The sequence below is a fragment of the Aythya fuligula genome, chromosome 2 (assembly GCF_009819795.1).
Source record: "Aythya fuligula isolate bAytFul2 chromosome 2, bAytFul2.pri, whole genome shotgun sequence".
NCBI lineage: Eukaryota > Metazoa > Chordata > Aves > Anseriformes > Anatidae > Aythya > Aythya fuligula.
The window spans coordinates 87,017,448-87,044,762 of NC_045560.1; the positions used below are offsets into that span (position 1 = coordinate 87,017,448).

Genomic DNA, 27,315 nt, shown 5'->3' on the forward strand with positions numbered 1-27,315 from the left:
ACTGCTCGGGGTTAGGCTGGGCATCAGTCAGCAGGTGGTGAGCAATTGCATTGTGCATCACTTGTTTGTACACATTAGTAGTAGTAGTACTATTATCGTTAATGTGTTTTTTTCTTTTCTTTTCTGTTTTAATAAACTGTTTCTATCACAACCCATAGGCTTAATTTTCCTGATTCTCTCCCTCCATCCCAGAGAGGGATGGGGGAAGGTGAGCGAGGTGTTTAGCTGCTGGCCAGGTTACACCACAACGAACACAGCATCACCAATTCCAGGAACAGTATGAGATACGGCAAATGATAAGGACATGCACCCTTGAGGTGATACACCTTTGTGAGAAAGTTATGAAGGAACTTGAACTACATGTTGACATTGCACTGCTGTGACCGTCTCCACAGTTACTTGGTTATGACTTGTATGTGCAAAACTAGCTTTCTGGATGGCAAATGCCACTTTGTACTCACTAGGTATGTGCAAGGAGCAACACTAATCCATTAAGGAGCTTTGTACTAGGCCCAGGATCTGGAAGTTCTTTGAGAGCATTTTAGGAAATGCTTTTGTGAGCGTTTTGTACAAGACTGACAGCCTGCACTTACCTCCTTGCTGCAATCGATTTAAGAGCGTGAGTGCAACAGGATACCAACCCAGACAGCTATCACCCAAAATAGAGCACGGATACCAAATACAGCTCACCCCATCTCTGCAGTTTCAGGGAATGTTTGCTCATGACATGGATATTTGAAAATATGAATCAGAGCTTGCATGCATAGTGAAGAGAAAAGGTCAAGGACTTTAGAAAATCCAAAACCAAATCAGACTTTGAAACCATTCTGGTAAAATATATATTGGGGAAGGCAGATTAAGGGACTCGATACATAGCAACTAATATTATATTTACTTGACTACCAAAAGATCATTAAGACTTGCCCTGACAATCCTACAAAGAGTCAATGTTAAATACGGAGGTGGGGAAATCACAATATGAAAATATTGTGCTGTGTGTGAACGCTTCATAAAATGACTTTCCCTCAATTGTTTTTTAAGCTAACTGAAATCTCACTAGGCACATTTGCACTTCAATAAACTTCCTAAAGTATTTTGAATATGGAAATAGGCTCTTAAACAAGTTAGTCAGTTTTAAGAATTTCAGTTTTCCTCTTAAGTCTTTTTTTTATTATTATTACATGTACATATCAGTGTGCAAATAAAACAGTGATAATCTTATTTAATTATAAAATTACCAGACTCCTGGTGGTGATGCTGCAGGTAAAGAGGTTCTAATTTAAAGGCACCTATTAAATCTGATCTTTTTTTCACCCTGTATGAAAGAAAGTAAAAAAAAAAAAAAAAAAAAAAAGAGAGAAAGAGAGAGAAATTAGAAATTTAAGGATTAAAATTTAAAGCATTAAATTTCCACAAGAAGCAAAGGAAAATTAAATGTGTTTAAACTGGCGTATTTCCTGAGCACAGCCTGTGCCATTTTCAGTGCTTTTTCACAGCAATATCAGTACTGTACTTACAAGAAGCAAGTGTAAGGCTCAGCAGGAACGGGCAGCATGACTGCATATTTAAAAACAGATAAGAAACAGACGCAGAGGATCTTTTTATGGTGATAGACAATCACACCAGAATGTGAGACTAGTTAAAGCAATGCTAATGTTTGCAGTCAACAGAAGTTGCCTTGAAATTACTGCAGTACAAAGCCGTGTGGGAAGAGCTGTGGCTTGTGAGGCACGGCACACAGCAGTGCCGGGGCTCTGTGGGTGCTGGCCGCCGTCTCGTCTCTCCGTGCCATGGGTAGCGGTGGTGGCAGCCGCCCGCAGGGCCTGGCCACCCTGCCCAGAAGCAGGTTTTCCTCTCGTACCAGCCTTCCTGGCAGCCTAGCTAGATGCAAGACACAACTGCTGAAAGACATCCTGCGGCACAACGTGGAACTGGGAAGCGTACCTCGCTCTTGCCAGCTGGTGGGTGGTGTCACTGGACCATGTTTCAAAAGCCAAGGTGTCCCTCTCAGAGGGAACAAGCTACACATTACCAGTGGGGAACACTCGGTGTGTCAGGCTGACTCACCTCTACCGATGTGGGGTTTTACATTGGCAGAAGAAGAAGAAATTAGAAAGCGAAAAAGGAAAAACCACTGTGTAATTTCATTAGGCCTGTAAATATTTCACAAAGTAAGCAATAATTATGTCAACATGGGCACACTCCAAAAGACAAAAATCAAAACCTTTTATGATTTTCTGAGTACATTTCTTTTTATGTTTCTTAATGTTTTAATGGAAAAGTGCACGTAAAACCATAAACATTAAACATCTTAACCAAAGAGAAGGGCTTCGCTACTTAATTGCAAGGAGGGTACCAAGGTTAACTTGGCTTCAGGTATCAAAAGTACCCAGCTGGAGATAAGTAAGCACATAAAAAATAGTAGAAGACATTCAGAATACTCTCAATTAAAATAAATAAATAAATAATTTTGTGTCCTGGAAACATCCTGTGGACAAAGGAAGTAAACTATTATCCAAAAGCCATTTTATTTAGGGTAAATACTGCAAACAACCTCTAAAGGTCCTCTCCATCTAAAGGTTCCACTGCATTTTGATATGCTTGATTTCTTCGATCTATTCATGTCACAGTAGCTCATTCCATAGGCAGCTAACCTAAATTACAAGCAATAGCACAGTTGTGTTGTGAGAGATTCATCCCTCCTCCTATAATATGCTGTGCTAATCAATGAAACAGATAACAATTCTGCAGGAATACCTGTTCAGGTAGAAGCTATTAAAATGCTGTCATTTTGCATCCTATCAAGTGTGGGTTGATATATGGATTGCTATTAATATGGCATTAGTAATCTTTGAGATGTTCCTGCTTTTTTAAAAGATCGTGTCTTTTCCATTTGGGACCTTGCAGGTCTTAATCTGACAACCATAAAAAACTATCTAAAAGGATTACTAAAATAAATCCAAAGCCTTGACATAAATGTATATGAATCAGTTGAGCTGCACTTCTATACACAATGTCTAGATTTTATCTTAAGTATTTAAAAAACCTCTTTGCACTAAGTGCTTGTGTGGTTTGATAACGGATAGAAGTGGTATTCTTAACTTCCTTTGCAAATATCCAAGGTTGACTGAAGGTTCCTGAACATATATTTCAAAAAAAAAAAATTCATTTATAAACTAGAATTTTTCAAAGGTTTGATGTTTGTATGGTAATAGGCTAAAATCTAGTTTGAATGGCATAAAAATCTCATTTTAAGTACTCATACTATCTGATAGGGAACTATCTGGCTTGCACATCTGCAGCTTTTAGCAGCCTCACTCTATTCTCCACCTTTTAGTGATGTTAACAATTTCAATAGATAAAATAACCAGAGATTACTACACATTAAAAGCCAAAAGGAAAATTTCGCTTCCAGGTACAGAAGAGCATTGCCTGTAAGCACCTTCCTTTAAAATACAAGTACAACCTCCTCAACCAAAAGTGAACACTTAACCTCTGTAAAGAGTAATAGAAAAGCAAAAATACTAAGACTTTTGCAACATGAATGTTTTTTCTCTCTCTGAAAGAAGACAACTCTTCTTTTATAACACTGCAGAATGCCAGTTAAACAGGCCAGAGTCACTAAAGGAATCCAAAATTTGGATACCCTTCTTAGAGTGCTTATATTAAATTTATTAAATTCCTTTTTTTTTTTTTTTTTTAAGAAACTGAATTTTTTTTGTACATCACAAAGTTTCCGAATATTTTACAAAAGTTTTATAATCAAATTGCCTCCAAATCACAAGTGACATCAGTGTTACATACTGCACTGAGTAGTTAAATAATTACCTTACAGTATTTAATGGATGGATTTTCTTAATCAACTTCCAAGGAAAAGAAATGAGAGCATTTATTGGAGAAAGTGCTGAAATCACTAAATCACCCAGCAAGTCAATGGAACTCAGTTTAATTTGATTCTGAAATGGTGTTCACTGTATATTGAACTCTTTCTGTATTATTACAAAATTATGGTTAATACTCTACATGGATCCTAAAAGGACTACACAGTCATCACATTTACTTCCTACCAGGCTCCTTCATCCCTTATTACATTTAAAACAAGTTTTCACTTTTTCAGGCAGCATTACATCTAGTAAGAGAGGTGAATTTTGGATGCAGACCTCAGAAGTCTAGCTGGTCTTCTTTTGGTGATGGATATGGTTTTGAGCCAAAGAGCTTAATTTTAAATATATACCACATTCCATATCAGGCAAATAACACCAATACATAAATGCTTTGCTTGTGAATGTGAATGTGAAGGCTTAATAGTAGGCTATAGTTGTGTAGCTTTGAGTAAGGAGACATTTTGCAAGGTCTCTTGAGATTCCTTGCAATGGAATCTTCATATCTATAAGGAAATAAATTTTATTTGATGTTTTTTACCAGAAAGATCAAGAAAAAAAAAGTGAAAAACACTTAAAAGTATGCTTTCTTAAGTCAAAAGTCTAAGATCTGATAGGAAGAAGCTGCATCCTCCTGAGATGGGAACATAAAGTGACAGACAGTGTGACTATATATACCCTGTTTTCCTGGAAAGCCAGGTTAAAAGTTCTAATATTGTTCCGTAGGGTTATAGCGGAAAGCAGAATTAAAGAGAAATGAAACTGGTATGGACAAGACTCTGGCTCCTGATTGTCCTGTAAATACTAAAGAGAATGATGGTGAATTTTGTAATTTCTGAGAGCAGCTACTTTGATAACAATATCTGGAAGCTGGCAAATGTTGTGCCAGTTTTCAAGAAGGGTCAGAAAGAAGACCCTAGCAATTACAGGCCTGTCAGTCTCACGTCAGTGCCTGGTAAAATCATGGAGAAGTTGGTTCTCGGACTTATTGAGGTGCACCTGGGGGACAAAGCAGTCATTGGTCCCAGCCAGCATGGGTTTGTGAAGGGTAGGTCCTGCCTAACTAACCTGATTTCCTTTTATGATAAGATCACCCGTATGGTGGACCAAGGGAAACCAGCTGATGTGATTTTTTTGGACTTCAGCAAGGCTTTTGACACGGTTTCCCATAGGATCCTACTGGACAAAATGTCCACCATACAGCTAAATAAAAACATCATACGATGGGTGAGCAATTGGCTGACGGGCAGGGCCCAAAGGGTTATGGTAAATGGGGCTGTGTCAGGCTGGCAGGCGGTCACCAGTGGGGTCCCTCAAGGCTCCATTTTAGGGCCGGTACTTTTCAATATTTTTATAAACGATCTGGATGTAGGAATAGAGGGTATTTTGAGCAAGTTTGCTGATGACACCAAACTTGGAGGAGTTGTGGACTCAAATGAGGGTGTAAAGGCCTTACAGAGGGATCTGGACAGGTTGGAGAGCTGGGCGATCACCAACCGCATGAAGTTCAATAAGAGCAAGTGCCGGGTCCTGCACCTGGGATGGGGAAACCCTGGCTGCATGTACAGACTGGGCGATGAGACGCTGGAGAGCAGCCTAGAAGAGAGGGATCTGGGGGTCGTGGTAGACAGCAAGTTGAATATGAGCCAGCAATGTGCCCTGGCAGCCAGGAGGGCCAATCGTGTCCTGGGGTGCATCAAGAACGGCATCGCTAGTAGGTCAAGGGAGGTGATTGTCCCGCTCTACTCTGCGCTGGTGCGGCCTCACCTCGAGTACTGTGTGCAGTTCTGGGCACCACAGTATAAAAAGGACATCAAACTGTTGGAAAGTGTCCAGAGGAGGGCTACGAAGATGGTGAAAGGCCTTGAGGGGAAGACGTACGAGGAACGGCTGAGGTCACTGGGCCTGTTCAGCCTGGAGAAGAGGAGGCTGAGGGGAGACCTCATCACAGTCTACAACTTCCTCGTAAGGGGGTGTCGAGAGGCAGGAGACCTTTTCTCCATCAACACTAGTGACAGGACCCGCGGGAATGGGGTTAAGCTGAGGCAGGGGAAATTTAGGCTGGACGTCAGGAGGGGGTTCTTCACAGAGAGGGTGGTTGCACACTGGAACAGGCTCCCCAGGGAAGTGGTCACTGCACCGAGCCTGTCTGAATTTAAGAAGAGATTGGACTGTGAACTTAGGCACATGGTCTGAACTTTTGGGTAGACCTGTGCGGTGTCAAGAGTTGGACTTGATGATCCTTAAGGGTCCCTTCCAACTCAGGATATTCTATGATTCTATGATTCTATGATCTTCAAATGATGTGAAAAATTTGGAAGAAACAAGCAAAGTTTCATCTTCTCTTTACTTCCATATGCAGAGAGAGACAGCCAGTTATGAGGCACTTATAAAGTGGAGTCCTGGTTAATTGCTGCCATTACTGATGAATCAGGATTGAAACCTAAGGCATTTACTTTAAGAAAAAGAATAAAATCTTTATAGCTTGGAGTATTTAAAGTTCCTATGTCAACAATAATCTCATATTCAAAAATGTAATGTATTATCTGAATAATAAACGTATTTGTGCAAAAGTCAACTTCGTGAAGGACTTTAAAAGAGCCAAAGATTAACCAAAAGCAATCGAGTGACCACTGTCATACATTTTTTCTTTCAGAAAGAAATTAGTTTTATCTGGATGATATTTTAAAGTTTCGTTTTTAACTTTCATTTTTTCCTTCTTTCATTTTTGCATAGATTTTCTTCAATTATAAATTAAATTGATGTTTTCATTTATTTTGATAAATAGTCTGCATTTACTGATCTGCTGTTTTGATAATAAGTATCGTTAGTCGTGATGCAGGTAGGCACTAGGTTCTGGAAATTTCAGTTCGGGACACAAAAAGATCATCTATTATGGGATCTTATTATTACTGCTATGGTTAATTCATTTTGTTTCAAAGTATGTCTACTGGTTTCTACTTCGGCATCTTTTCATATCAAAATGTAGTCTCTGCTGTCATCTGGAGAAACTGAAAATCAGTAAAAAAATTGCATAAATAGTCTTTTTTGAAATCACCTGTTTTTCATCAGCTAAATCCCAATCATTTTTAGAAAGGGTTTTGAAAGAATCAAGATTCAAACATAAAGAAATGTTAAGGAAAAGAAGAAAAAGTTCTGTTTAGCATGTTGTTCATTGCATTAACATCCTTAAAGGGAGGATTTTTTTATTATTTTTTTTTGTTGTTGTTTTAAATGGTCCCAAAATAGACCAAGTATGAATCTGCCAACTTTCCGGGATTTCTCTCTCTCTAGAGCACAATGCAGAACTCAGGCTTATTTCTAAATTGTACTTTAAACTTGGATTAAATGTAAAAGAGAATGTTGTAAATTACAAGAGTTAAGGATATCTAGAACTCCTCATTTCAATAGAGAAATGTAAATAAACATCCACTGCTAAGAGGGCAGATTAATTTAACATGTGATTTTTGTCTCTTGCAAAGTTTCTTTTTTCTGTAATACTTACCACATAGCAGAGCAGTCAAAATTCACTAGGAGCCACTTGTGAGGATTAAAGTTAAATGAATCTGCAAACTGAGAATAGAAAAATAAATAAAAAATATGAAAGAGAAAAGGACCCATGTGTTAATGATGCAACTTAGTCAAGTTTTCTGAATACACCTTAATGATGAGTGCATTTCTGACTTGGGGCTTTATACATAATGTTCCTACTGATATCACTTTACTTAATAACTATTGCAGTTAAATTGTCATTTCATTTTGCAGATGGAATTGAGGTTAGGTGTGGAGCTGAACTATTGGTATTCTCAAAATTTTGATCATTTGCTAGCAATTACACCTTTTGGATACCTATCTTATGCAAAAGTATATATCTCAGTATAAGCGAAAAAAATTCTGCTTTTTCAACAGTAGCTGCTGAGGTTCGTATCCCAATTTCCAAACCAATTCACTACACGTTCTATTTCCAAGAATATTAACATATACACACAAAATTCACATAAAGAGACAAATGATATAGTTAGTTCAGAATCTGTGCATCACATTACTCCATAAAATTACAAATGATCAGGAAATTATCTATTTTCTTTTTTTTTTTTTTTAACTGCCAGGTCATTTTTTTTTAGTGGAAGTCATCTTTTCATCTAAGTCAAAAGAAAAGCCAACACAGAACAAGCATTCACAATACATGATTGTATAAATCATGGAACAAGCCAATTTTACTTTACATATGTTTAGAAATGGCATCAGAAGAAACCCAGGTAGCTACTAGGACTGAAATCATGTGGGAAACACTTTTTCTGTAGGCTGTGTTAACAAAGGCAGCAGCCATAAGCCTTAAAAAGAGATGGAGGCCTGGCAGCACCAGGGTCTGACTACTTCATGTAGCACTGTTCCTTTCTCATTTACTTCTCATAGCCTTCCCCATCACTTGTAAGAAATTAACAATTACTCTCATAAGAGATCTATCTATCTATCTATCTATCTCCCTGCATTATGCATGGTAAGAAGCCTATTTGTGGTTGTTAAATATTTACTCTTATGACAAATGTTGGCCCAGACAAGGGATGTTGTTTCATTTCCTTAGGAACCAATAACAATAATTTAAAATATATTCCCCTACAGGAAATTACAACAAGCTTCATTTGCTGATAAAAAAAGGGACAGAAAGAAATGCTTTATTTGCTAGGGGGGTTTCCCTCCTCTTCTTTATTAGTCCCTACCTATCAGTGCTCTGTTTAAACTTCTGGCTTTACCAAACAGTAATATTTTCTCCACTGACGTGGAAGACAAGGACTTATCTGACTGTCTGAGGGAAGCAGCAGGAAATTGAAGTATCCTTATCTAAGCAACTGAATGCCAAGTAGCTCAGCAAGGGGAGGGAGAAGGAACACGAGTGCTGTTGGGGGAATATTTCATTTAGTTCTCTTGGTTATTAAACCCCATCTGTTTGAGATACAGCTACTGGCTGCATCCTACATGACTTTCAGGATGTAAGCAAAAATCAGGCATAATGAGCTCATTAATTGGTTGGATTTTTTTTTCTTTTTCTTTTTTTTTTTTCTTTTTTTTTGATGAATTAGGGTGTTACAAATCAAATACAGCTTTTTGGACATTTGGGAAAAAGTTCCCCTTTTCCGGATGATTTTGTAAGGTACTTGGCTGATTAACTGTTAGCCTTGCCAAATGACAAACTTTTACATGCTGTGGTAATTTGCATAGTCCCAGAATGCAAGGTAAAAAGGTAAAAATTATATAAACATTGTTAGGTAATAGAATATACAGGGGTTTGTAGTGCAAGTTGAAGAGAAGCATACTCAGAGGTTCTAGAAACGCCATTAATATTGGATGTAAAAAAAAAAAAAAAAAAAAAACCACAAAAATTCTACAGAACAGTAAGATGTTAACAGGTTGCTAGAGAAGAAACACTTTACCTCTACTCCGTTTAAAAGATGCCTGAATTCAGGACAAATGAATGCACTCCCAGCATAGGCTGCATCAATATGCATCCAAATATTTTCCTTATTACCTGAAAAATAAGAATCGAACAGAAAATAAATTAAACAGCAGATTACAAAGCCCTGTTGATTTGCATGAAATCAAGTGCCTGAGAGATTTTCTTTGATGTTAGTATTTTCCCAGTTTAAAATTAAGACATGAAACATTGCTACTATTTGGGTTTCCATTAGTACATAAAGATTTATACATAAAACACTCCTCTTCTTCCTCCCCAGTTCTGCTATAGCAAGAGGGTCCCTACATATTTAGATTTTTCTTATTAATACTAAATAACATAAAACATTAAATAATTTTAATGTAAGAACTATTACAAAATACACTTTTAAAAGATATGTCTTGAGATGTAGTTACTGATTTCTATGGTAATAACACTACTTCATCAACAGGAGCTAGACTTCTAGCTGTGCTCCCTACTTCTATCTCATGAATCATAAACAAAACACATATTTCTAAATATTTTTACTGATATGTGTGGGTACAGACTTTTGAACTATGTGAAGCAAAGTATTTATTTTCAGGACTGAGAGGAAGACTTATCCAAGAGTAAGCACTGAAAGGTTAAGAAAGGACTAGTTTTGATTACTCACTGCAGAAATATTTTAGCATATGAGCCTCTCATGTATTTTCTACAATGAAATATTCATGCTCTGCTATTGATCATCTGTATTAATTCACATGGTAACAATTCTAGTCTATGAATTGTTGGCTGAAGCCCACATAACATCCTCATATTGGTCACCAACCAATTCTGATGCATATTTTTGCATACAGAGATATAGCCATTCAGACCTGCACCTGGGCACCAAGTTCATGCACAACTTTGCATTCTTGTGAGCTACATTTTCTTCTTGCATAATATCTTGAAAAGATATTAGTCTTATCATCCACATAAGGTAGGCTTATTTGAAGAGATGTTCGAAGTTCATTTGATTATTTATTTTTGAATATATTTTGTTTGAGACACTGCTGTTATTTTATAGTACTTCTGCTCATGTATATTAACATGAAGTACACACACAGAAATGTTAGCATAAGTCTTTTGATGTGAGTAGCGTGTAATGCTTCTGCTGGCCTCCGCTGCACAAGCAGGAAGTCATTGGGAGCAGTTGGTGAAACACACTATCCCTAGGAGTACTGGTGTTACTATTTTATTAGGTCAGGTCTATAGGAATAATCTGAACAGCAAAATAATTTCTAGCTGCTAGGCAGAATACTACAAAACTTTTGTAGAAAGGAGGATTAGGAGAACACTAAGTCTCTGGGTCTTCTGCTGGAGGGCGGGGAACCTTACAAAGCAAGTCACCACCACATAAATCTGAAGTATTTTAGACTCTACCTGAATAAATGAATTAAACATCAAATCTAGGCCTGTTTCTGTGTGGCTGCTTCTGATTGCTTGTAGCTATAAATTGCCTGCTCTAAATGTAGTGGAATATATATATTGAAATTGGAATACATATGATGCACTTTGACTGCATTTTCACCAGCCAGCAAACGTGTGCTTCTGACCAAGCCTTGTGGCAGACCAAAGCTTGCCTCAACAGAAGACCATAAGTCAGAAACACTTAAGAGCCCATGACTCAGTCACTGTATTAAGTGCCCTGTTACTTAACACATTTTCTTGCAAGAAGAAAGAAATGGGGGAAAAAGGAGGAAGGACTCAGGAGAACACACATGGATTTTTGGTGAGTATTTCCCTGCTTTTTGTAGTCAATAGAACCAAGCAGAAACAAAACTTTTGGTGCAGAGGAGGTTTAGAGTTCAGCTTTTCCATGATCTGCATTGCTCTGGACACTCTAACAGGCAGAGGGTCTTGAGGAAAAATTACAAACTGAAGCACTTACATTATGTTTTCACTGAAAGTATTCCAAAATGCCCCCTCAAAAAACCTTGAGGCAATGTTCTCTGCAGTCCTAATGATTTGAGACTGCTCGACCTCGTTTTAGAAAGAAAACTGTAACTGAAGGTCTCATCTCTAAGTAGCTTTATTGAATTCGGTCACTGACACTGCACAATACCCTGGAAATGACTCAGCATGGCTTAAACTGGTATCTGCACTTTTGGAAAGTAGCAGCAGACAAAGACTTACAAATAGGACCCAGCTCTAACAGTCTGTCAAAGGAGCAGCAAGGTGTGGTTCCAAGTGTTGCACAAAACTGCAGAGCCAAAAAAAAAAAAAAAAAAAGGCAAAAACTTGGTTAGTGTTGCAGCAAATAAAATTATTAAATAAGAAAAACTGCCTGTAAAGGCAACAGTAAACAAGGAGAATAGATATTACAGGACAAAATAATTTGATTTTAGCCATTATCTATCCTTCAGTGGAACTTTTGGGAATTGATTTTTTTTCACAAAGCTTCCATGAGCTTCCATTGAGACAAATGGATAAAATAAATACCAATGCAAAGCTGACTGATGAATCAGCCATAGTGTTATATCAATGCTAATGTTATATATTTTCTGTGTTCTCCACACGCTTACCATGTGGCCTAATACCACAGAATCACAGAATGGTTTGGGTCGGAATGGACCAGAAAGATCATCCGATTACATCCCCCCTGCCCACATACCAGTCCCACATACGCAATTATCATCAAAATGATTTGCAGTTTATGCTATATAGGGAAGCTCTGAACTGGAGCAACTCAAAAGTGCAGGAATTCCTGTTGACAGAATGGATCATTAAAAGTTTCTCTTTGAATTAAGGAGTCACACAGCTCCATAACAGATACTTGTAACTGATTTATGCTCAGGGATCTGCAGCCTGGGACCTGTTCACCAGTAGCATATGTTTACTATAAAGTTTGCGAAGTTTTTTCCCCAGAGAAACCTTTTATCCCAGATTCATCCTAAAAATCTGGAACCATGCTTCCTTCATCCTGTTAAGTCCTCATTTAATGTCTCCTGCTACATGACCAAAAGCAAAGGCTACATATTATAATGAAGAAAGTTTCACAGTAGTGAGAGAATATAATCAAGTGAAAATAAACTATGGTAATTTACTGAGAATATGCAGCCAGAATTATAACCCAGAAACGAGATGTATCATCTTTTGCTTTCAGTGTTTCTCCCTGTCCTTCTACATCTAGACAAATTTTGCAGTTTTTCTATTTTGTGCACATGCAGGTCCCTCTGTGAATTCATGACAAATCCTTTAAGAAGAGAAAGGAACACCTAGATGATACTTGTCCATCCACTACACCTTTCAGAAAACAAACATGCTGTCTTAGCAAAATATAGATACAAATATACATTAAAACTCCACACAGAGCATTTTTGTCTGGCAGCTCCATAATGGGCAGGTACACAGGGCCTCTGGGTTCACTGCTGGTCCTTGTCGCAGAAATAACACCGTCAGGAAAAATTTCCTGATGTGGAAATTTTTCTGATGCACCTCAACTGGGAGGTGCAGCTGGTGGCAGGAGCGTGGGCACTGGGTGGCCTTTTGGTCTGTTCTCTTACGTGAGTAAGCACGTCTGTAGCAAATAAAGGCTTTAGGTTACCTGCTGTGGCCTCACCGGCTTTTGGCTTGCTGTCTCTCTTCTGCTGAGAAAAAATAATGTAGTGCTATTATGCCAATAGCAAGTTGTTTGCCAAATCCTCTGATCTGTTTTAGCCCAATGCCACATTCAGCTTGACATTGTATACTTTTCTATTCTTCTAGCTTGGACATTCACGTGGTATCTCTTCTGAATGGCACTGATACCTCCTTCATTCTAGGAGTTCCCATTACACAAATGCTAATATATGTGAACTTTTCCAGGAGGATTCCTGAAAAAAATCTTTTCCCTTCTTTTTTAAAAGGTGATACGCATCTACACAAAGCATTCCTGCTCGCCTTAAGCAGTCTGCTTGATATCTGCCAATATTTACCCTTTTATGTGTTCCATCAAAAGCACATCCTCACTTGAAAGTTGTCACTCTCTTTGAAGCTAGTGATTTTGTTAACATTTTCACTTCTACCAGCTATTGGATACTGGAGACTGTTAAGTGTCATCTCCAGTCATATCTTGAAACAGGTCCTGTACACATTTCAGGATAAAAGTTGGTTTTCCCTTTTGGGGGTTCCCTAACTAGTCCTAACAACAACTTCTCATGAACTTTAAAAGCGTTTATGTATTTTTTTCATATTTCCCACAAAGTTGTTTGTTTGTTTTTTCCTTTCATTCAATGAAACAAACTAGTAACAGCGTATTAGAAAAGAATGACATCTTAGAAAAATAATCTGATTTTCAAACAAAGAGTCAGTTAAATTTGATGGGATTTTCATTTGCATGTTCCAAATTTTTAGCAGATTTGTGCAAGGTGAGAGATGGTTGTTTAATACCCATTAAACTAGATTTTTCAAATTTACTAGAAAATTCCATACTAACATAAATATCCTGTAAAAAGACCAGGAAATTATATATTCAGAAAGACAGAAATTTTAAATAATGCATACCAATAATATTGAGTTGATTAAATCCTCAGTTACTAGAGATGTAAAACCTCTTTTTCAAGTATGCTTTTGAACATATTTGCATCTACACTGTGCCATACACAGTTAATTTAAACTTCTTCTAGGGAGCTGATTTTTTCTATTAAATTGAACATATTCAATACATATAAATTTAGGTACACTCTTAGAGGAAGTCATATACTGCCTTTCTACTGTGCAGACCTGCTTAAATGTATTCATAAAAAATCCTGAAAATATTTTATTCCTTGCAGCTCACATGTTCCCCCAATTTGATAATTACAGTAATACCCATAACCAGATTTCATTGCACTAATAAAAAATGTCGGCTATGAGAAAAGTGATTATTAAAATAAGAAAGGGACAATTCAGTATTTTTTCTGTATGAGTCTACTAAGAACCTGAGTTTGAAACAAATTCAGTTCAGAAAATGAGAAGCACATTGAATATGCAGATAACAAACTTTACTGCTAATGCATTTTTCTCCCCAGATGATCTAACCTTCATCTATACTGGGTCTTCCCATATTCCTGAGACGCTAGAAGAACAGACTGGTTACAGTGCCCTGAGGTACATTTACGAGCTCTCTGGAAGTTCAATCATTCAATCATCTTTTGAAGGAGGTTGCCTTAAAGAAAGTGCAGGATATTAAAAAAAAAAAAAAAAAAAAAAAAAAAAGAAATAAGGTTGCTCCCTTTTTTTCCTAGTAGAACATGCTCATATGAAGTAAAATAAAATATATTTATCACATTATTTTCTACCCGAGATGTTCCCACAGTCACGAGAAGTCTATATTTCATCTTTGGCTGAACTGCAGATCTACAAATTGGGTCACAAGAAATACCATAATGAAAAATCAGTTTTTTTAAAACACATAAAAAATAGTGGTTAACTGATTAGATTGGAAAAATACCAAAATAAAGCGTGCACTATAGAATTAGCTCTGCTTTTATGCGTATATTTTATAATAATAGGTTGTGGACTTTCAGATAAGATTAGGGTGAATTGCTGCTGAGTCCAGCAATTAAAATAATCATGGCAATTTCACAACAGAGAGTTACAAATTATTGTTATTACTGTTGTAGTGCAGCTAAAGTATGTTCCCTCTAATCAGTATAAGGAATATGTTGCTTCAATGAGAGATTATATGAGTTCAAAAATATGCTTAGTAATTTAAATAATGGCTTATTCTGTAAAGTATACCTCAGTTTCTAAAATAATTTTCTTGTCCTCTCTGCAGGTGTCTAAGCCTCAAAGCTACTTGTTTTAATTCTCAGAACCCACTTAAAATGACAGCATTTGCTCTTGTCAGGGCTCTCACTGCCCTGCCTCAGTACTAACCAATGAATCTAACTTAATTTGTAACCTGTGTAACACCAGGAAAATCACATTTGTGCAAGGGGTGGGGGACAGGCTGCGCGGCAGAAATGGGACTGATGGCTCAGTACAGCCTGCAGGCCTTAGCTCTTTCAGGCTGCACACTTCAAATTTGACTCAGCCCCAGTTGCAAATACAAAGCAGCTAAAATGTGTGCATCAGTCATCCCAGATATTACTTTCCTGAAATCAAGAGCTGTGGCAGGGAACATGCATGAATCTTTATGATGCCTGAGAGCAATGACTCTCAATCGTTTTAACCTAAGACCTCCCACAGCTCTTTAAAAAGATGCGGACACATACTGCATAGTTTCACCACAGAGCTTTTCATTTGCAATTAACTGAAACGAGACAGAACTTTCCATGTTCTCTTATTATTTTTTTCTCCTATTCAGTTGTTTGCCAGCTTGCGCTCATGGGAATGTCTGTGGCTTGAAGAAAACTGCAATAGTCCACCAAGCCACAGCCAATACCTAATGAAACAGTAATGATTTGCAAACTGTGGGCTAAGAAACATTGCCCTATCTGTGTGTATGTGTCTCAAGAATACTTCTTCCAAATGGCAGTCTGTGGTCAGGATCTAAGTCCTTCTGAAAAGATGGCTCCTCTGTCAGTCTAACTCTGATTTATTGTTTCCCGAGTGAGTCTGGATACAAACAGCCTCTTTCTTAATATCCTGCAGATCATCATTCAGACGAGTCATTTCAGCTAGAATCGGAGAGATTTCGTGCTGGGCCTTTGTTCAGCAGCAAAGAGATCACGTTACAGCAGCATGATACTGGATGAGCCGGCTGAAGTGTATTGTACTATATATATGTGCCAGCTGCAATATATCAGTGTTGATTTATGATAGACAGCATAAAACCCACAGACCACTTACACACAAGGCTTGAATGCAGCGGGCCCTATTTCTGAATTCACTAATGCCTAACTTAGTGGTCTCCACATTTGGGTATCCCAATCAACACTCATCCAATGTGGAGGCCTACCTTAATCTGGGAGCATAGGACCCAACGGAGAAAAGCATTTAAACATGTGCTTAACCTCTAGTTAATGTTTATAATTAATGACATGAACATGGCTTCAGCACATGCTTTAATGCTCCCCCTTCACTGGTGGCCTGATGAGGGGCTGAGAATCAGCCACACTTGGAAATCGCTCCTCAGTAAATCATGGCATGTTAGGCTCCTCAGCACTTGACATGGTTAAGTGTATTGCTTGCATGGTCTACCTGCTTAATGGTATCAAAATATGTCCCTGTTCAATTTCCTCATAAGTATTTTGAAAGAGACATAATAACACAAGCCTGAAATTAAAAAAAAAAAAAGAAAAGAAATACAGGTAGAGGTTCGGGTATATTGTTTGGCAGCAGTTTACACTCAACGAAGCGATATACACGTTCCTAGTGCTAAAAGATGGTGGATAAGAAATAAAAGGTTCTTAAGGTTCTTTTTAAAGATAATTTCTCCCTACAAACAAACAAACAAACAACAAAAAAAAAGCTGATTACCAAATCTTAAGTATGTGAAAAGCAAACTTGTAATGACCAGCTTGCTGTAATGACAGAACCTCCTTCACATCAAGCAAATGCACCCCCTGATTCTCCACTCACCTCTGCAAGCAACTTCAGTATAATGACTCCTCATTTGTTCACTGAATTTAAGAGCAGGACCATGCATATAAACCACGAAAATTTGCTTACATTTTCCCTTTAATTCCCTAGAAAACTTTTCTTTTGCTGATAAGAGTGCATCAGCTTGGACGCAACCAAGATCTCTTCATTAGGAATTTTCTCTCTGCTCTTCCAAGTCTCTTCGGGCAGAATTTCTTCTGTTAAACTTTTTGCTTTCATGTTGAATCACTCGCCTTAGTGAAGGATCAGTGAATACAGGGAGACAAGGAATAAAGTGGCGTAAGGTGTTTCCTTGGCAATGTGCATATCTTTGTCACCAGAACAAAATAAAATAGCACCAAATTACTCAAGAACAAAAGAAATGGAAAGGCTTTTGAAATCTGCAAGCCAGAAAAGGGAGCATTAATACAGTGCATGGACTGCTGCTCAGCATGACAGAGAATTAACACACCTTTTGAGTTAAGAGGCCAACCATAAGGATAATGAGATCTAGTTTAATCTAAGCTGACATGTTTTATGTATACAAATAAATGGAAGACCTGGCACAGGCCATATTAACACAGACTGAGCCTGTGCTGCCTTTGAAAGCCTGTTTTGCACAGCTAAGCAAACAGAGGAAGAAAAAAACAACAGTTGAATCACCTTTTGTAAAGGTGTTGCTGAATGCATAAAACAGAATTTTTTATTTCCTCTTGCTAAACATAGAAAGATTAATAAGGAATGAATATTTATGGGGGACAAGCTGTATTTTTTGTTAATGGACAGAAGATGAGGAGAAAACATTAACTTTCTTGTTAATGTGAGGAAACGTGATATAATGCTGTACGTGGAATTCTTTAAAATTAACAAAAAGATAAACAAATAGGACCTTATATCAAATATTATGAGCTAGTGTAACATAACAGAGAAATAAAACACACCTTACAGTGTATCTCCACGTCAACAGGAGCAGAAGAAAGTTCATGTAAGCAGCACTATAGATGCTTTGTTTCTCAATCATAGGCTTTTGATATTACAAAGCAAATGATGGGATGTGCTTGGTTATCCCAAAGACTTGCCAATTCTAAACAGCCTCAAAACTTGCAGCATACTGCACATATGACAAACACTTTTCATTCTATTCATCCTCATAATACATAAAACTAAAGGGTAATAACAAGAGTAAAAAGATTACATATTCAAAAGGCTTTGTGAAATTTAAGCTTCTTTGTCCCATTTGGCACTTATCCATGACTGTAAGCAAGCTTAATCTGCTATTTTTTTTTTTTTTTTTTTTTTTTTTTTTTTCTGAAACAGTTCATAGAAATCTAAGTCACATTAGCACTTTTCAAAATGTTACCACATGAAAGAAAAGAACAATTGTTGTCAGACATGGCTTTTCTGGGGAGAGAAAAAAAAAAAAGATATTTTGACTCTGTTTAAAAAATCACATTTCTGAACATTTCTGAAGGAGCTTTTCTTTAATGGAAGGCCAGTAAAAACATATTATTGCTAGCATATTGCACCCATTTATAAGTCCATGCAGATCATGGTCTATATCAAGATACCAAGTTTTGTAGAGGAATAGTGCTTGGAAATGATCAAAACATTTTTGATGTAAGAAAAAAAAAAAAGTTAGTTACTTCACCAAACATAAATAAATAAATAAATAGAATTTGTGAGATGGTGTTCTGACCTGACAGAAGGAGTTGATCTGATGAATAATCAAATATTCTTTTTAATCAGGTACTGATAATAGAAGAACCAAACTATCCAATTGTAAGCAATCTACAACTGTTCTCTGTCAAAAACTGCAGGATTATGAGCATTAGCTACTGAGATACAAACAATTTGCTTTTTCTGGTGTACTGTGGAAGCAAGAATCTCTGAAAAGGAAAGTAGGCAGATAAAAACAATGGATGACACCTCAAACCGCCACAGCCAGATTTGCTATAGCTGACTTGTTAGAGATAAGTCACATACTCACAAATACCTGTCTGACAACGTCTAATCTTGTTGATATTTGGCGTACATTGTGGAGGTTCCTTTCTTTGCTAAAGTAGTGAGGATGGGAAAGTGGTGGGTTTTTTGTTTGTTTGGTTTTTTTTTTGCTTAAATTGAGATACCATCCTTTAAAGATATCGCTTGATTTGTTTTACATGTAAGTTAGAACCTGAAAAATCAAGCTGTACCTTTGTAGAAAAGGTGATTTGGAACTCAAGTGCCAGGAGATTATAATGTTGCAGGATTAGATGCAAATACAAAATTCACCTGAATTTATTCAACTGTCTAGTATAACTTCATCTCCTTTTAAAACATCATTTTTGCCCACAAGTGCAACCAGCTGGTCAAATGAATTGCTCCTCCTGCAAAGTGCCTCTTAAATTTCAAGAATGCCCCAGATTACAGTTATTTTCATGAATGTATAAATATTTGAAATGACTCTAGCAAAGTTCACGTGTATGAAGAACATTCATGGAAACTACTGATGGGCTATTCTGCTTATCAATCCCTCTGTTAGGAATAAGATCATCTCCCCATCTCAAAAACAGTTTATGAGAATAAATCCACTGATGAATTAAAATCCAGTACTCACAAAGAATGGGATAAGACCAGAAGCTTTGTCTTCATCCAAAACTTTCTTTAGGGCTGAACCACAAACAGTAAATTTATCATCTGAAGAAACATTTTTAATCTTCACACCACCGATTAATGCAGCCCTTTCCACTGATGAATGAGCCTGCAAGGAAATGGGAAAGTTTTAAGACAGACACCTTTATTGGAATGTAAGAAGTTCATTTGAATTTGAAAGAAAGAATCATTTATTTAAAGTAAAGCAACACTTGAGACCCTGGAACTGTTGCTGGTATGTAACATATATTATTAAGGACTGTCTCTCTTTCTTTCATATAGATAGACACACAGACAGATGGGCGCATATATATATATATATACACAGACTCATACACACATACACAAATACACCACCAGAAATCCTGAAGTATTCTTAAAACTATTGCCATGGTCTCATTCAGACAAGAATTCAATTAACCTTAGTGAGAGCTTTAATTAACTTGCTTTCAATTAGGCAGAATTGATTATGAGCTTCAGGATTTGGCTCCAGATCAACCAAAAACTACGCAGATAATCATCCTGCCTGATAATAATTTAGTTGCTTGAGAGCATATTTTTATGCTATACAGCTTTACCAAACCATAAAAATATATATGACATGATATAGTATAGGCTGATATATTGTCTTGCATGACCCATTTGTTTTTGATTACCTACTAAATAATTTGCTGTTCAATCATTCGTTTATTTTTTTAGGTAACTAAGGATTATTCTCACTAATTTATTTTGCATATAATCCATTTTATTTGGATTCTCCTACAATAATATATTATTTTAAAACATAAAGAACAACTCATAAAAGAGAAGTAAATTACTAAGAAATTTTTTAAAATGTGAAGCATAATACAATAATAATGTATTGATAATAAAAGGTATGTTTAGCCACAAAATATTCTTTTAAGGAATGGCTAAACCAAAAAATCAATCAAACAAACAAAACTACCTTATCTTTCACCTTCTGATATTTCATTAATCATCAATAATTTGAAAAATTCTCCATCTTGTCATGTCCTGAATGCTCTCATTCATGATGTCTGTGCTATTCTTGTTGATTCTTGCTAGTGCGTACAAGAGCACTTACTAATTCTGTTCTAATTAGCATGTAATCATGGAGAAGATTAACCCAAAACATAAGTTGAACAAGACTAGATGAAGATAAAGTTTCTGCCTTTCAACTTCAACATATCCATGGAACACATTTTAAAGGTAGATTTACTATTAACTTGCACCTCAATAGTGCCTCTTGTTAAACTACTTCAGTCAACTAATTAGGCACCGGTTTGAGAAAACTTGGAAGTCTAGACGCATGGAGCCTGCCTTTGAAGTGGAACACAATGTGTTTACCATAGTAATACAATACTTCATTCAAGTATACAATGGAAAGAGGTATTTTATAACCAAATTGTACAAGGTAAGAATCATAAATAAGTAAGCTATGGCAATACACTGAGGTTCTTAGCTAGTCAGAACCTGAGAATTGCTTCCTCAAGTCTTCAAAATTGTAACAAAGCTCTTTGATAACTATAGCCATTTACAATTTTAAGGTTAAAAACACCAAGATTCATTTGGATTACTAATCTTTAGGGACCTGCTGCTGACCCAGTGCTCAGCAAAGTACTCAGGAATCTCCCACCATCCTCAAGGACAGCAAGGAACCAAGCAGGAGCTGGTGAAATGAGTGGGCAGCTGCTTGAGGCAGCCAGAGGAAACGAAACAAAACAAAAGTTGATGAAGATGGTCTGAGAAAATCTGAGAACATCAAATGACTACCCTTACTTCTGTCCTGGTCCCAAACATTTGGGTGAGCACTGCCAGGGGTAGCTGGATGCTCCTCCCAGCTCTGAGGTCTCACATTCAGCGGCTCTCACAATACATGCCTCAGCCAGCACAGCCCTGGTGCTTCTCTCGGCTCCAAACCCTCAAGTAGTCACTGGGGAAAGCTTTGTTGCCAGTCCTGCTCTGTACTCATTAATACAAAGCAGAACAATTTCAATGGGAAAGAGACTTTCCTGAAATAACTGGAAGCTAAAATGATCTCCTAAGATATGCGAGATCTGAGTTCAGCTTTCTGCTCTGGGCCTCCCTACTGGTCAGGTCTTTGCCTCCTTCCTAAAGCAGTCTTGCACTGTTTCGCTCTGTTGGTGCATGGTTTTCTCTGCCACAGCATGGTTTAGGCTTACTTTCTTTTGTGGATTACTGCCTATGAGTCACGCAGGTCTGTTCTTAATGGAGAAGGACTGGCGAGCTCTGCAACAATCTGCTTTGAAAGATCAGCAATATCTTAAGGCAAATCCTTCAGTAAACATAAGATCCCCTGACCTTCAGCAGGCATGGAGGCCTGTCAGTTCTCATTTCAGGTCAGACATTTACATGGGGCAAAAAAATGAAAACAAGTAACAGGCTTTGTGCACTACGGGGTTAGAGTTTGAGACCTGGGACTGGTGATCTGCAGAACACAGACCTTTGCACTCCAGACAAAAAAAAAAAAAAAGAACAAAAATCCTTTTTGTCATTTGAAAACAGTTATCTTTCCTCATATATTCTTGTCCTGATGGCTCTCACCTTACAGCTGTAGTCCTTTTTCTCACCAGCAAAGTGAAAATGTACTCTTTAATTGCTTTCCATTGCTTTATAACATACACTTAGTAGTAAAACGAGGCAAACCTAAAACCCAGTCATTTTATTTTATATAATCAGATATTACTTTGAATTAAACATCAAGTGCTAAGAATTTTCCTTCTATCTCATTGACATTTAGATAAGAAAATGTCACAGCTATTGAGAGAAGCAACACTGCTTGGCCCTTCAGTAGGATTAGAGTTTTAGAAAGGTAGAAGCAGCAGAACTCATAAGACTAAAATTTGCTTTCATTAGTAGTAAAAGCCTCTCACAGCCCTGGCCTGCTGAGAATTTAGCTTAATTCAGTCTGCTAAATAGCACTCACAGAAATCAAGGATTACATATTCTGTTTTCTTAGAAGATTTCTCAGCTGGATTGATGCATGGAGATTTTGGGCTTCTTCAAGTACTATGAAAAATTTGCTTTATATTCATGCAGTTGGCTTGTCTGTGTGCATGCACGGGCACCCGTGCATGCATATGGGGGAGGATGTATGTTTGTGTGTTTTCAAGTATTCACATAAGAGGAAAATAATGTGTGCACACATGGACACACAAGCCTAGATGTGAGAAAAGTTTGTCTAGACTTACTCCACAACTGAAATTAACACCTTACTCAAGTATCTTTATTTACTTCAAATGAGATTTTTTTTTCAGAGATGCAATACTTACGTGACACTGATCTCCAGATAGTTACTGTTTGTATTATGGTAGCACACATACATTCCAGCCCGCTTATGCTGTACTATAAGATTTAAACAAGCAAAACCAATTAGTCCCCTATCCAAAGAGACTGTACATTAATTCATTTGACTATTGAGATGGCTGAAGTTTTAAGTATAGACATTATGTTTCCAGGTCCATGTTTTTGAGAGGTACTCACCTGATCAGAAGCATAGGCCACTAGCCTGCCCATGATGTCTGCCTCTGTTAACTCAGGGTTTTCTGACTGCACCCGCCTAATAGTTTTTGTTCTTGCAGCAAGCAGCGAAATCAGGGTGGCCTCACTTGCACTTCCCTGTGGGACAAGTTGAAGGAAAATTCAAAAGGAAGACATTCCAAAAGAAAAGTACCATTTTCTTTTGTATGAATTTGTGAAGTTGGTAACAGAAACTGCATATGAGAAATTGCGGAATTTCATGCTTCCTAAGAGCATGCATGACAGCAAGGGAGGAAACTGTTTGACTTTTGTCTCTTCTTCCCTGATGCCTCTTTTTGTCTGCTCTCTGTAATTTCTATGCATGTTCAGTTTAGGCACCAACCTTGCAATCAGTGCTAGAAAGCTGGACTCACAGGCTTAAAGGCATGTAAAAAGACTCTCAAGAATCAGACATTGATCATCTATTGACCGATAGCAATGGCAGAGTAACTGTTTATTTCTGCTACTCTGGATCTCCACACATAAAACTTCAATTAGAATCTGACTGACAACATTTATTTCTGTCAGGCAATGTGTGTAGCTTATATGATATTTAGAGTTACCCTGGGAAAGTCAATTGCTGTGGTCAAAAGAGAAAAAGCACAGAAAAAGCAAAAAAGCTATGATTCAATACAGCTGACTGTTTTTCCAAGTGTTAGTTATATACTTTCCCTTCATCAAAAACACAGATTAAAGGAACAGTCACCCAGTATTTCTGAATTGCACTGTGACTAACAAAATATAAAGAATTTAAATTTGTATTGGATACTCTGTGGCAATAAAGATGGGGAATTTTTTATTAACTGTTCTGCAAATTTCATGGGAGCATTCAAGTTTCCACAAGTTATTTTGTCTATTTTTCTCTAGAACAGGCAGATGAAACGTGCTTTAAACTGCTCTTTTAAGCTACAAGAAACATTTTGTAAGCACATGTTCATAAATGTCATTGCTTTTGGGTGTCCATATGCAAGAGAGAGTTTTTAGGTACTTTCAAAGTTGAGCAATTGTCACGTCAGCCTTCCTCTGCCAAGCACGTACCCCTGCAATGAATACAGTTGCTTCTTTTAATGTCTCATAAATATCCCCAGTCAACAAGCTGGTTTTGAAGTGATGTTTCTTATTCTGTATCAAAATTCTACCCTCCCTCTACTGAAAACCTGTGTATACATACTAATTACAAAAAAATGATTAATTATTTAGGAAGTCTTATTTCTTCCCTCAGGATGGGCCTAATTCTACAGATTTCATACAAGAAAATGATCCCGCTGAACTTAGACTTTCTCCTAATTAACACTGAAGTTAGCTGAGCTATTCATGAGAGACAGAGCTGCCTTTTACACATCAACATCTCAACATTGAGTAAGCCCTCAATCCAGCTGTAATTGAATGGAGTAAACAGGAAAAATGACAGCCCTTAGACATTTATTAAATGCATTGCCATGCTACCTTACAAATGAAGAACTTTCAAAACCTGATTTTATCTTACTTAAGCCATCTAAAAAGCTAGATATCTCAGATAGCCTAATTGTTAAGCGTGACCTAGTACAGAGAGAGATAAGGTTTATCCAGAAAGCAATAATTCTGATTTAGACAAAATCCTGGCATGAGGTGACTAGTCCTCTAAAGGTGCCTTGTGTGTTCAGTGTTTAGCTGACAAAGTGAGGGATGGATCTCACATAGTGTAAGCTTCCTGATGAGAAATTTCTCTCATCAGATCTTTGTTACCGAAACTGTTTCTGCCATGCTCAGCACACCATTAGATAAGAAACAGCTGTGAGCTAGATTATGACAACTCGGGTCCTTGGTGGCCAGTTTTCTGAAGATCAAGATATCAAGGAGGTATGAAGAATATTTTAGTCAAGAATGCCATCTGTTTGCTGAGAAGCTGTTTGGTTTTTGCTTGTTTGCTTGTTTTGGTATGTGCACATTTTGGTTTGTTTTCTCACAAGCTGTAAATAAACTCCTAAAGAACCCTGCATTACCAGAAGACAATCATAATGGGCCTGTCTAATCAGACTATATTGCCAAAAATACCCTTTCCAGTGATTCAGTAGGAGAATACTTCTCATTTTTGCAAACTGTTGCAACTTCTTGTGGTGTTTATACAGTTTTTCAGGAAAGTTGTATGCCTGCATGAGGTTGAGCAACATGAAACCTGTGTGCACATTTTAGCCTAATTCCATCTTGTACCAGACAAGTCAAGCAGAGCAACCTTTCTAAACCTAAGTTATTCACAGTAAAGGTCACTCTAGCACCCCTGCATTTAATATATGTGAAAAAAAATACTGATACTGTTATTTTAATACATATTTAAGGGGACACTTGAAAATCTTTCAAGTATATGCATAGAAAATGACTTTATATATTTTTTCTTTGTTTTTGGAAATGTAAAGGCCTTGTAAAACTGTTAGTGTCTTTCCAAGACATATAGGGAATATATATGTTTAAGAACTGTGAACAGATATATCCATGAAAATGGCTGTAGGAAATTCAAAAGGTGAAGGCATTAATTTGAGACCTGTAAATTTAAGCCTCCACCATTCTGCAGACTGCCTGGCTGAGTGGGCCCAAGTGCAGTCTCATTCTTCTGAGGAGTGCCACAAGATGTTCTGGCATCCTAGCTGTTGTTCATCCAGGCTGGTGCCTAATCAGCAAATGCAAAAGTTCTTGTATGAATTTCATTACATGGAAGCAAGGTTGAACAGGAAAGGGCCTGCTGTGCAGCTGAATCTTGCCTCCATTTAGCAAAGCTGGAATATAACCTAAAGGCACCTGGAAATGCATTTGGGTGTCTCTTGATAGATGCATGCCTCTTTACTCTGCCTCAATTTCCATTAGTTACCTGTTTTGAATAACAGTGTTTGCAAAACGTGGTTTGTAAGGTCATTTTATTCATTTGGCACCATTCTTTCACTAAATAATTTTGAGGAAAAAATCCCATGGTTCTTGAAGTCCTCGGCTTACTGACAAGAAAGATAAATTGGGAGTGTTTCTTGCCAGACCAAAGATAGGCTGAGTCTAATTTTGTTTCACTCTTAAAATACTTTTTCTTTGCAGTTTAAAGAAAACTCTTTAAAATTCAAAGTATGTACACTTTTCAGCAGTTTATCTAGAGTGAACAGCAGGATATGTGTGCTATGTTCAGACAAGCTTCAGGAAGAAAGTTGCTTTCTCATTTTTAAAAGCTGTTTTTGTCTCCTCTTGAATGCTGTATTCTGCATTAAGTGAAGGATGATGATACCTTTCCTTTTACCGCAAGCAAACAAAGGTTGCCATGGCAAGCAGGCTCAAGAGGCGGAAAAAATATCAGTAAGAGCTGATGTTCATGTCCACCAGAGCTCTGAACTGAAATTTTCTTTCATCTTCTGCCATTTTCAAGTGTCATCATGCTCACAACAAAGTGCTTCATATTGACATAGACTTTCAGATGTAATTAAGAGCTAATTTTCACAGGCTCCCTTTTACCCAATACTACAATAATTACTTGGTATTTACCAAGGGAATGACTGGCACTTTCACACGCTCATGTTGCTTTTGCCTCATGCTTTCTTATTTATATCATTATTGTTTCAAGAGCAAGGCAAGAAGATATGCAGCACAAATGACTTCATCAGAAGCAGGAACACAGAGCACACTTTCGATTCTTGAAACTGATGAAAATGAAAATTATGGGCAATCCAGCACTGTCAGCCTGGAAGGGCAGTATTTCCTCCTGATAATCATCAGGCATAATTGCTTGCTTTCAGTGGTAGAAAATAAATAACAGAGATGCATGACGAAAGCTGGGTTTCTTGAACATAGCCCCCTCCCTTGTAACTGTAATGAAAAAGGTCCTAGCGGTGGAAGCACGATGAGTAAAGAGTTACTCTGCAGACACATTGGTGTAGGTGCTGGTCTGCCTTGGAGAATTACAGCAGTTGAGTTAAATTCATGCTTGCCTGGAAAGGTGCTAGGCAGAATTGATTGGAATATGCTGTAGGCAGTTGCAGCTGAGATCAAAGAAAGAAGCCCCCACTTTTAGCATAAAGTTCAGATGTATTTTAGAAGCCTATCTCGGGATAAAACAGATTGTGCCCTCATCTCCAATCACAAGACTTCAGAGATTATCAAAGGAGCACAGAAAAACTACTTAAAATTCAGCCCTTACCACAGAAAATATCTATTTTAATTAGATGAATAGAGTGACCAAAGTGCATTTGTAGAAACATGCACTAGAGGAACAAGCCATAGCAGACAAATACAATAGTTTTACTATACATGCAAGTTTGTCCACTGACAATATATTCATTATTGCACAAATACTCT

General features: G+C 37.4%; 1 protein-coding gene across 1 annotated transcript in view; it reads right to left on the minus strand.

The window, feature by feature from the left end:
* The window catches only part of DDC (dopa decarboxylase), a 48,898-nt gene that overhangs the window by 13,870 nt on the left and 7,713 nt on the right, over positions 1-27,315 (minus strand). The window contains exons 4-9 of the mRNA XM_032182561.1: positions 22,975-23,109; positions 19,436-19,579; positions 11,488-11,554; positions 9,314-9,408; positions 7,387-7,454; positions 1,239-1,315 (exon numbers count right to left, since the gene is read on the minus strand). Coding sequence (XP_032038452.1) covers positions 1,239-1,315; positions 7,387-7,454; positions 9,314-9,408; positions 11,488-11,554; positions 19,436-19,579; positions 22,975-23,109 — 586 coding nt within the window. The remainder of the gene's footprint in view (positions 1-1,238; positions 1,316-7,386; positions 7,455-9,313; positions 9,409-11,487; positions 11,555-19,435; positions 19,580-22,974; positions 23,110-27,315) is intronic.